Raw genomic sequence first — 12,292 nt, 5'->3', positions numbered from 1 at the left:
GAGCGTATATAAGACGGGACTTTGGGAGGAAGGTTTTGCAGGACTCAACCGCTCGTAATAGTGTTGTGGAACTTCTGTCTGATCTGTTCTGTTTGATTTGGGTTGCTGCCAACTATTCTTGTGATTCTTGCCTGGGCTTGCAGCCAACAGAGTTGTAATCTTTGTGATTAAAAAGTGGCAAACAGCCAAGCCTGGGTCGGCGTTCATTGCCGGACGGAGGGGGGGTCAGAACAGTAGCCACAACAAAATTCTTTCTAGAAAGCCAAGGTCATCCTTTGCCTCTGCACCTGACCGGACCTGGATGGGTGGAACTGCCAGTATGGCAATGGGAGATTGGAACATGTGATGGACTTGTGGGTGTGGGGACAAGATGGGGAAAACTGGAAAGCTTTCAGATTCAGTTTTTTTCAGATGTACCAACATGGCTCTCTTAATAAATTGGAACTTTGAGCAATATTTTGCTTTGGACTCTGATTTACTTTTGGATGTTATTTGGAACCCTGACACCTACCCTATTTCCTTGAAAATAAGACCTCCATGGATTATAAGCCAAATCGGGCTTTTGAGAGCATGTGCTAAAATAAGCCCTCCCCTGAAAATAAGCCCACCTGAAAATATTGCAACACAGCAGCAGCCATGAGGTGCTGCTTCCTGCACCTCAAAAATAATAAAACCTCCGCGAAAATAAGGCCACACACTTATTTCGGGGGTCAAAAGAAGCATTTATTTTTGGGGAAACAGGGTCTTTGAAAAACTCCTGTCTTTCAGATTGACAAGTAGCTATTTCTTGTTATTCAGCTACTACATTGCCTATGCAGCTACTATGATGTTTTCTTTCCTCATTTCAATAAAATAAGGACCACACCATTCAAATATGACCAGCTTTATTAAAGCTATATTTTTTTTGAATATGTGGTACAGTATCTGCTATTAATAAAATATATTTCCAGCATATTCCACAATGAAATGTTGCAAAGGTATACTTGATCTGTAGTTCATGTTTCTGGTTTGAAGTTTATCTCTTGGTCGGAGATGGTTCCTGTGGTCTTACCCAGCATCCAGGTGCTATAAACACAAACATATAGTATTTGTTGGACTGAGCATTAAGTAAGGAGCTAAACTTTATTTCACATGAATGAAACTATATCTATCTTTGAACATTGTACCCCTCTCCCCCAAATGCAGAGTAAAATAACTCATATGCATTATTTGCTTCTCATCTGCACAGAAAGAGGACAAAGGAAATAATTATTGGGCCTTTCCCCCATTCAATATAAAGAGATAGAAAGTTGAAAACTGATATTACTAAGTAGAAACAAAGTTAACAAGCTTTTTTTCAATGTCCTTTCTTCACCTGGGTAGGTTTAAAGTGAATCAAAAAACCCAGTCCTATAGAAAGCATGAGTTGACAGGACTGCTTGGAATTACAGTCTCTTCTACTTCTTAGTCAATCATCTGAGATCTGACACTGGTCTTGAAGTCACCCTCCAAAATCCTTTTTCAGATGAAGCTGTCTTTATGTCAAAAAAAACTGTCATGGGAATAGGTAATAAACCTCAGAAAAGTCTGGAAAAGACAGGAATAGCTTTCCATGAACTCTTGTTTTTTTTCCAAATGAATCTAATGTTTTAAAAATAAACTTACAAAAGGGATATTAGAAGAATGACTTCAGATACTAATTCAGCAATTACATACAGTCTGATTTGAATCAATTCAATTTGATTGGAGTGGTGTTTTGAGAAAGTTATAAATAAATTAAGAGTCTGGGATGGACTTTGAAAATATATTTTGAAATTAATTGAAAGACACCTTCACATGGGAAATGACTGATATTTTGAATTCCAGAAAATATGATAGAATGGGTTTTGAAAATTAGACACTAGAGGTAGCCAGAAGGACCATTATTTGTTTGTTTATTTATTTATCTATTTATTTAGTCACTCATGTACAAGGTAACAGGAATAAGAATAAATATGAATAAGAACGCAGGAAATGGGTACAAGTAAATGAGGATAGTAGAACAGGGACGTTAGGCATGGTGGTGTGCTTATGCACAGGTTGAACACCTGTGTTATGAACACCTATTCAACTTGATAACACAGACTGGAGCAAAATACTTTAACATTGGAAGTACTAACCTTAAAATAAAGTGGAATTCATCTTGTCATGTTTCTTGGTCCTCTGGGAGGACTGACAGAAGTTAATTTTAAGAATGTCTGTCATCATATATAGACAGTGTATGTGTGTACACCTACTTCACAGTCCTATCAAACCAATACAGATTTATAAATTTCTGTGGACTTTTATGGCCAGTATTTATTGGACAATATTAGATTTCATTATTTAGTAACCAAAACCACCTAAAATGAATTTCAAATATATTCACTCTGGCTCCAACTCTAAACTAGTTTAAGGAGAAACTTGCTAAGAATCAAATAGGTATTTTAGCACAACTTCTTTTGCATTTGTTTTCATCTCCTTAAACCCTTGTTTTATGCAATTAAATCAGTGGTGGATTGCAGGTGGTATGGGCGTACCGGTGCCTGCCGGGAGCACCGGGTACCGTTCTGATGCGGTGATCTGCAGGGCCCACCCGGCTGCCGTCCTTATCTGCATTTGAGCTCTTCGGCACGTCTGCGCACGGAGTATATGGTGCCTGCATGATGCTCCGCCGAGCAGCTGGAGCATCATGGAGGCATCGCAGGAGGTAAGGACGCAAGTGCGCGCTACTGTGTGCTGCGCATGTTCATGTGGTGGGCACCGTTGCACCAACCAGTTGCACCAGGATCCAGACCCACCATTGAATTAAATGTATGAGATAGTTTGGAAGCATCTCAAATGATTGAAAGTTATTTAGGTATTGTTTTCTCCTTTATTTGTTCTGTGAATTTAATAAATACAAAAGGATATGAATATGCAACAAATACTAGCATATTAGTAATATTCAATGTTTTCTACATACTCTGTGGTTTCCCAGGGCTTGTGTTGCTAACACTGCTTTCAAAAGATGAGTGGAAGTTGTGTATTGTCTCCTGTAAAATTTTTCTCTCTCGTCCCTGTTGAAATTCATAATTTAAAAAAGGAACAAAAGCTCAGTTGGCATACTTAAATATATTATTACAATAATTAGTGAAAAATCCCCTACAGATCTACCTTTAAGACACACTTTATTCCAGAATAGCAAGAAAAGGAATGTCAGTGCTTCTTGCCTTTATACATTGCCAAAACTGCTGTTTGAATTACAACAAACTAAACATCATCTATCCTACCAACTGTATATTTTGGTCTGATATATGCTTAACAAACTTTGTTTGAAGTACCAAAATAAACTCTGTTTGTAGAGTGGAATAAGTGTTTGACCTGAAGAGGCTGTTCAAAATTGTATTATTAGATCAGAATAATGACCAGGTAGACGAGGTGGAATCATTTGATGTGAAATCTATTTCAGCAATGTCATGCAATAGACACGTAGGATAAAATGGGGTGCCATGAATTTTGAAATTCCAAGCCAAACCAGAATCACCTGTAAATATCTAATATAGGCATCAGTCCAAGAGTGTCAGTCCAAGAGACTAACGTACTGGTTCTATAATGTTTATATCCTACAATGATTCTAACAGGTTAAAATTGTTCAATATAATAATGATTACTGTGTTGTAAATAATTATAAACAGATTGAACCTCATTGGAAAACAATGCATACAGGTAAAATAATAACCATAAAGTACTTCTTTTAGATATTCGAAATTACCTTTCCTGCATTTAACTCTGAAATAACTGTTAGGATTTGCTGTCTAGAACCATCAGTCTTAATTCCCAGCTCCTTCAAATCCCCATCTGTAAGAGTGAGAAAAGCTTCCATATCGACCTGTTGAAACATGAATCATGAATACATCTCTTTTAAATTATAAAGCAGCCTGTGGACTACAAGAAAAAGGCACTGCACTCTTCTCCACTATTTTGAGTCCAAGAAATTTAAGTCCCAAACAATTTGTATGTCTTAAATGTAACATATCTTAGAAAATCCCAATTTTAAAGTTAATACAAATTCAATAGCTGGCTTTATGCAAGCAACTTTCAGCCTAAGTGCCCACCTTCTTGATAATAACTGTCCTACTTTAGAAATATGATCAATAGTAATATATGTAACATACTTGGAATCTTATTTGCCCGTTGGTGTATGACATAACACAAAGGGACCTTGGAGGTTTTCTAGTCCAACACTCTGCTCAAGCAGGAGACCTTATACCATTCTGGCCAAATGGTTGTACAATCTTTTTCCTAAAAACCTACAGTGATGGAGTGCCCCGAAGGCTTCTGAAGGCAAACCGCTCCACTGGTAAATTGTTTTGTCAGGAAATTTCTCCTTAGTTCTAGGTTGGTTCTCTCCTTGATTAGTTTCCATCCATTGTTGCTTATCCCACCTTCTGGTGCTTTAGAAAATAGCAGCCCCTCAAATATTGAAACACTGCTATCATATCACCCCAGTCCTTCTTTTCACTAGACTAAAGATACCCAATTCCTGCAACCTTTCTTCATATGTTTTAGCCTCCACCTCCCTAATCAACTTTGTTGCTCTTCTCTGCACTCTTTCCAGAGTCTCAATATCTTTTTTATATTGTGGCGGCAAAAATTGGATGCAATATTTCAAGTGTGGTCTTGTCAAGACATTATAAAGCAGTACTAACACCTCACATGATTTTGATTTTATCTCTTGTTATGCAGCCAAGGATTATATTGGCATTTTTGGTGGCTGCAGCACATTGCTGGCTCATATTTAAGTGGTTATCTATTAGGACTCCTACAGCCCTCTTGCAGTTTCTGCTATTCACCCAGGTTCCGTCTATTCTATACCTGTACATTTAGTTTTTCTTGCCTAAATGTAAAACCTTACTTTTGTCACTATTAATTTTATTTCGCTAGGTTAGCATCCAGTGTTCAAGTCTGTTGAGATCCTTCTGTCTTGAGCCTATCTTCTGGGATATGGGCTGTTCCTGCTGTCTTGGTGTTATCTGCAAATTTAATGAGTTCTCTTTTTATTCCCTCATCTAAATTGTTTATGAAGATATTGAAGAGTACTGGGCCTAAAGCAAAGCTTGGGGTACCCAAAGCTTGGGGTACTACTTACTTCCCTCCATGTAGATGTAGTTCTAATAACAACTATACGTGGACTGCATTTTTGTTAGGAATCTATCTGGTGGCGATGTTGTCTATCCCATATTTTTCTAACTTATTAATAGGCTGTCAAATGCCTTACTGAAATTGAAGTACACTATGTCCACAGCATTTTGCTAGTCCACTAATTTAGTCACTTTGTCAAAAAACAAAATAAAATTTGTTTGGCATGATCCATTTTTGACAAACCCATGTTGGCTTTTTGTTGAAACTTTACTTGCTTCTAGATATTTGCAGATCGTTGCTTTATTATCTTTTCCAAGATCTTCCCAGGTACTTTTGTCAGGCTGATTGGTCTGTAGTATCCTGGATCCATTTCCCCCTCTCCCCTTTTTGAAGATGGGAACCATGCAAGGTCTTTTCCAGTCCTCTGGTAGTTCTCTTTTGGTTAAGGGAGGCTTGGTTATGGCTTGATCATCAATCTTAATGGCATTTGGACTGTTTCATATTGATTTCTTATTAATATAGTTTTATGTATTATTGTTACCATTCAAATTTACTTGTTTAGTCATATGCATTTTCCAAATATGTACATATCCTTAAATATGTATACTTAAATATATAAGTGAGCACCTGTCTACCCTAGATGAGTTCAAATCACCAGGACCGGATGGATTACACCCCAGGGTTCTGAAGGAACTAGCAGACGAGATCTCAGAACCACTGAATTATATCTTTCAGAGATCCTGGAACACCGGGGAACTACCAGAGGACTGGAAAAGAGCTGATGTGGTTCCCATCTTCAAAAAAGGGAAAAAAACAGATCCAGGAAACTACAGACCTATCAGCCTGACCTCAATACCAGGAAAGATTCTGGAAAAAATAATCAAGCAACGAATTTGCGAACACCTAGAAGCAAACAAAGTAATAGCCAAAAGTCAACATGGATTTGTCAAAAACAGATCATGCCAGACTAATCTTATTGCATTCTTTGATAATGTGACAAAATTAGTGGACCAGAGGAATGCCGTTGATATAGTTTACTTGGACTTCAGTAAGACTTTTGATAAGGTAGACCATAACCTACTACTAGATAAAGTAGAAGAATGTGGGTTAGACAGCATCACCACCAGATGGATTCGTAACTGGCTGACCAACCGCACTCAACGTGTAGTCCTCAATGGAACTGCATCTACATGGAGGGAAGTATGCAGTGGAGTACCCCAAAGCTCTGTTTTAGGCCCAGTACTCTTCAACATCTTCATCAATGATTTGGATGAGGGAATAAATGGGGAACTCATCAAATTTGCAGATAACACCAAGCTGGCAGGAATAGCCAACACTCCAGAAGATAGACTTAAGATACAGAAGGATCTTGACAAACTTGAACATTGGGCACTATCTAATAAAATGAAATTCAATGGTGAAAAGAGTAAGGTTCTACATTTAGGCAACAAAAACGGAATGCACAGGTACAGTATAGGTGGTACCGTGCTCAATAGTAGTAACTGTGAGAGGGATCTTGGAGTTCTAGTGGACAATCATTTAAATATGAGCCAGCAGTGTGCAGCAGCTGCCAAAAAAGCCAACACAGTTCTAGGCTGCATCAACAGAGGGATAGAATCAAGATCATGTGAAGTGTTAATACCACTTTATAATGCCTTGGTAAGGCCACACTTGGAATACTGCATTCAGTTCTGGTCGCCACGATGTAAAAAAGATGTGGAGACTCTAGAAAGAGTGCAGAGAAGAGCAACGAAGATGATTAGGGGACTGGAGACTAAAACATATGAAGAACGGTTGCAGGAACTAGGTATGTCTAGCTTAAGAGAAAGAAGGACTAGGGGAGACATGATAGCAGTGTTCCAATATCTCAGAGGTTGCCACAAAGAAGAGGGAGTCAAGCTATTCTCCAAGGCACCTGAGGACAGAACAAGAAGCAATGGGTGGAAACTAATCAAGGAGAGAAGCAACTTAGAACTGAGGAGAAACTTCCTGACAGTAAGAACAATTAATCAGTGAAACAGCTTGCCTCCAGAAGTTGTGAATGCCCCAACACTGGAAGTCTTTAAGAAGATGTTGGATAGCCATTTGTCTGGAACGGTATAGGGTTTCCTGCCTAGGCAGGGGGTTGGACTAGAAGACCTCCAAGGTCCCTTCCAACTCTACTATTGTATTGTATTGTATTGTATTGTATTGTATTGTATTGTAAATTTTGGGGGCACTGACCTAGAAAAATGACAGATTTCTTTTTGAGACATAAGATTTTAGAAACCATTGTTCCTGGAAAAGTCACCTCTGTAGCTATGTAATAAATGTATGTTATTTCCAAGAATGGTTGAATTTTAAAGAAAAATGATATAAGTTCTGAAATAGATATACCATAGATACAGATATAGACACATACATACATGTACACAGAGAGAGAATCACACACCTACACCCACACCCATACACACCCCTCCCCCAGAAGGATCCTGAAGAGATGAAAGATTTTATCTTTTCCTCCCTCTCTTCCACTCCAGAGGTTAATGCTGGCTGCCAAAAGAATGAGTGAGGGCTTCAGGTTATCCACATGCCTTGAGTTTCTCAGGTAGTTTCTACAAGGTTCCAAATTTAGCTCTATCAAAACAAAATATCTATAGATAGGATTGATAGGATTGCCTATTAATGCATTTTAAAAAGTAAAGGCGGTTCCAAACTAGTCCCACATTTTCTGCATAGGATTAAACAGAAACCAAATGTTATTTGCAGAATTAAAAGCTTAACAGATTTGACTAGGATTAATACAGTCCACAGATACATCATCACCATCTTTGTAGATGGGATTATTGTGTTCTGCAGTTTCTGAAGAAAACAGATGATAAATTTTGAAATTACATTTTGATGAAATAAATCAATATTTAAAAAAAAGTAATTCTTGCAGTGCTATTATATACAAGCCAAGTTTTCCCAAATTTCCAGCAATAAAGTTTGAAAAAAAAAAGATTTACCTCCTGCTCTTCAAAGATAGGCTGGTACTTTTCAAGAGAGAGTTTTTTCAGGATGCCTGTAAGTTCATCTTTAAATTAAGGGGGGGAAAATAAATGTTTTAATTTATGTTAATTGTATTATAAGAATTGTAAAATAATGTTGCATAGTTATGCTTGACCCAGTATGAAAATCAAGATGGAAGTAAAAAGAAGCCTGCTTTCTAACATTCTGGGCAAGATAATTCCTATAATCTGTATGATACTACCGTAACAGACACAGAACAAAATCAAGATGGTTTGCTTATTCAGATATAACAAGTCAATGAACCCATCTTTTTCTAGTTTCTGGTTTCCAACTGCTGTTGTGAGCCACCCAACGTTGTGTTTCTTAAGATGAGCAGCCAGACATGTCTTTTAAATAAACAATTATTATAATAGAGTATACAGCACATTCACAATGTGAAAATAGGATATGTACAAAAGGTGATGTAAAAGAAATGTATCTTGTGCATTTTACCACCTCCATTCTGGATGTTGTTACCATTTCATTTCCCATTTTGCTATCTAAATATACAGCAGATTTTCACATATGAACTGAAGAACACAAGCATTCTCTTCTCTGGGAGATAAAATATGTTTTCATTGTATACTGCCAAGTGGGAGTTAAACTGCCCATCCAAGTTTTGCCTAGGTCAAGTGCAGGAAACATTGGTGGTTTTGAATGGTTTGTGCCTTATCATCCACAAGCAATGTTGATTTTCAGGCTTGCCCAGTTTCTTCACATATCTTCCTTCCCCAATTGCCACAATTTCATTCTTATCTTGAACAGTTTTGAGCAGACCACAATTACATCTCTTACCTTCCCTATGTAAGTTGCCTAGAAGGTATTGCTCAAAAGTGATGAGAGAAAATATATTACTAATTAAACATAGTATCAGGAACATGAGTTCAGATGTGCACCTTCTGTCCCAAGAATAAAAATAAGTCACAGTGATGGCCTACCCTACTCAGAATAAACATCCAGTGTTTGTGCCCAAGAGACTAAAATACATTGCAGTGACATTCTGAAATGGTGTCATCCAACAAAACTCTTTAGTATTGCCAATTATGTATAGCAATAGCAATAGCACTTAGACTTATATACCACTTCACAGTGCTTTAAAGCCCTCTCTAAGAATTTTACAGTGTCAGCATATTGCCCTCAACAATCTGTGTCCTCATTTTACAAACCTCTGAAGAATGGAAGGCTGGGTCAACCTTGAGCAGGTGAGAATCAAACTGTCGAACTGCTGTCAGCAGAATTAACCTGCAGTACTGCATTCTAACCACTGTGCCACCCATACTTACCTTCATCAGTTAAAGTCCCACTGCTGGAGCCACCACTGCTTTTCCCTTGTCTGTGAGAAGAAGAAAGCGAAGACTCTGCACTTTGTATCTTGGGGGATGGTAATGGAGATGGTGATGGCGTGAGAGTTGGGGATGTGCTTTTAGATGTAGAAGAATTCTCAGAAGGAGGTTTTTGGTTCACATCCAATTTCTGTTTTACCTAACAAAAATATAGAAACTTTCCTGTTACTAAAACATGTCACTTTAAAAAAACAGTTTAAGTATTTCTCTCTATGTAAATTATCTCAATGAATATTAAAATGTAGCAATTAATAATAAGATATTCTGAGTACCGGAAAACAGAGACTCCTGCTTAGATAGTTGTGCGAGCACTACAAAAAATATTTGCTGAAAAACTGGAACCTTTGATATCCTCAGCTTCCTTTATGGATTAGTGCCAGAAAAGCCCATATCAATTATTTATTCTTAGGAGCTCAAGAAGTCTGCTAATTTTAAATATTTTGTATTTACGGAACACAAATAGAAAATATAGCTTATCTCACAGCTGATCTATCATTTGAAGTAAAACATACATAATTAACTGAAAATATGTAACTTGAGGCAACTGTGCAACTATTTCCTGGAACTGCTTCTTTCCATTTTTAATTTATTGCTATAATGTGTGCTACCAGAATGTATACAGTGCAATTTATGTAATTAAACATTTATTTATATTCTTACAAATACCTGCTTTTCTTTCTCTTTTAATATATGCTCAAAAAATACAGTATCAAAAAATGATATGCATTATTTTTTTCAATTCTAAAAGCTCTGTAACATTTGGGAGGGGGGGGAGGCTGTGAGGAGCCTGGATATGACATAGCAACAAAGATCTTACTTTTTTCAAATACTATCTTTCTGGTAGCTATTTATTTTAAAAAACCCTATAGAAATGTCTCTGTTCATCAAAGAATAAGAAATACATTTTGATTTTTTCCTACACATATAATATTGATGGAAAATGATAAGTTGTGTTCCACAGCAAGAACTGTTCCCTTATGCTTAGAATAGAATTATATTTCACACTAGCTCATAACCCAGCATTGCCTGGGTATTTAATTATAGGGGGAAAATGTCTGGACCAAACGTAATTTCTAATGTTAGATTTTCCCCCTTACCAGAGGGAGCCCCCTTGTGGAGTACTGTGAAGCCATTACTATGGCAACTCCACTGCGCTGTACAGTAGAAACCATTTTACGGCAGTACGATATAAGCCATTTTAAGGCACAACAGCTGTATCTTAACAGAACATCACCCCCCTGAAGGGGCGTTAGGTGTGTCTTACCCCCACAGTGTTTTTTGCCAGAGAGTAAATCATCTGTGTATCAAGTTTGGTTTTAATTGCTCGAGGCGTTCCAGAGTTATGTTGGAACATACACACACACACAAACGCACACACAGAGAGGGAGATATCTATCTATCTATCTATCTATCTATCTATCTATCTATCTATCTATCTATCTATCTATCTATCATCTATCTATCTATCTATCTATCATCTATCTATCTATCTATCTATCTATCTATCTATCTATCATCTATCTATCTATCTATCTATCTATCATCTATCTATCTATCTATCTATCTATCTATCTATCTATCTATCTATCTATCTATCTATCTATCTATCTTATCATCTATCCATCTTCCCAATTATAAAAGGCAGCTTTTCAGATATAGGAAACATAGAAAAAAGTAAATGTTTCCCTGTCCAGTCAGTACCAACTTTAGAGGGCAGTGCTCATTTCTGTTTCTTAGCCCAGGCAGCCAGTGCTGTCTGAAGACATTTCCGACCATGAAGCATATGGAATGCTGTTAATGTACTAAAGAACCTTAGTACTTAAAACCAATTATCTTCTATTGTGAGCATCATGAAGGAAAGAGTACAGTACACTACAGAATGGAATAGATTCAGTAAGCTTATATTTGTTATAGGCAGGTGGAAGTCTAACACTGAGCAATCTGCAAGGATCAATATAATTTTATACTTGGCGTTAGGCAATGACAATCACAACCATTGAATTCCCATATCAAGAGCTCATTAAACACAATTATACTAAAATATATATTTGTCTACCTCTATTCAATATCAGTTGGAATGCTTGGATGGGAGAGGGGAGAAACAGGTGGGTGGAGAAACATCACTGGCAAATACAAACATTACTTGGCAAGCACCTGAATAATGTTTATTTTGTTAATATGCCCAAAGCTTATGGCAGTGGGCAGTTTGTAGCCAATATTCAAAAGACTAAGCATTATCAAATCTGCTTAGGCTAGATATGCAAATAAACTACAGAACGTTCTGGGAGGCTATGTCAAACTATTCCATTTTACTGAAAAGAAAATACATGACAGTGTCCACAAAATCACAAGAAGCCAAACTCAATTGGGCAGGGGATTAATTTATATATATCCAAAGTCATATTATACTTCAACTTGTAACATACGCTTACAGAACCTTCTGCATCTCTTTGGACTACTTACTTCCCTTGTAAGAACTACTCTTACTGACAAGTAATTTCAATAGAAAAAAATGACAATCCCTCACAAGCCACCTTAGTTTAAAAGGAAGTCATAAAAAACATTGACACAGTTGAGCATTGTTTGCAATTTAATTTTTAGTAACTGGATTATAGTCACCCAAACAAAGAAAACACATATTTAGGGGCTGATCAGTGTATAATTTTAGTATGCTTTATATCTGTAAACTGTAGTTTACAAACCATGGTAAATGGGTTTAAACAACAATGCCAGAAACAAATAACCATTGTACCAATCACTGTGTCAAACTATTGGGCCATTTGGCTTTCAATCAAATC

The 12,292-nt window shown here is 37.1% G+C and overlaps 1 protein-coding gene across 2 annotated transcripts in view; it reads right to left on the bottom strand.

The window, feature by feature from the left end:
* Positions 1 to 867: 867 nt before the first annotated feature.
* The window catches only part of ANKS6 (ankyrin repeat and sterile alpha motif domain containing 6), a 34,274-nt gene continuing 22,849 nt past the window's right edge, over positions 868 to 12,292 (bottom strand). Inside the window, exons 12-16 of one of the 2 annotated variants that reach the window (XM_081951849.1) lie at positions 9,435 to 9,633; positions 8,109 to 8,176; positions 3,752 to 3,868; positions 2,963 to 3,056; positions 868 to 1,065 (exon numbers count right to left, since the gene is read on the bottom strand). In XM_081951849.1, coding sequence (XP_081807975.1) covers positions 1,016 to 1,065; positions 2,963 to 3,056; positions 3,752 to 3,868; positions 8,109 to 8,176; positions 9,435 to 9,633 — 528 coding nt within the window. In that variant the 3' untranslated portion in view covers positions 868 to 1,015. The remainder of the gene's footprint in view (positions 1,066 to 2,962; positions 3,057 to 3,751; positions 3,869 to 8,108; positions 8,177 to 9,434; positions 9,634 to 12,292) is intronic. The other variant, XM_081951850.1, reaches the window with a different exon arrangement.

This window comes from Natrix helvetica, assembly GCF_964273705.1.
Source record: "Natrix helvetica genome assembly, chromosome: 4".
Taxonomy (NCBI): Eukaryota; Metazoa; Chordata; class Lepidosauria; order Squamata; family Natricidae; genus Natrix; species Natrix helvetica.
Note: the sequence above shows the minus strand (reverse complement) of the source record. Positions and strands in the feature narration are given on the sequence as shown.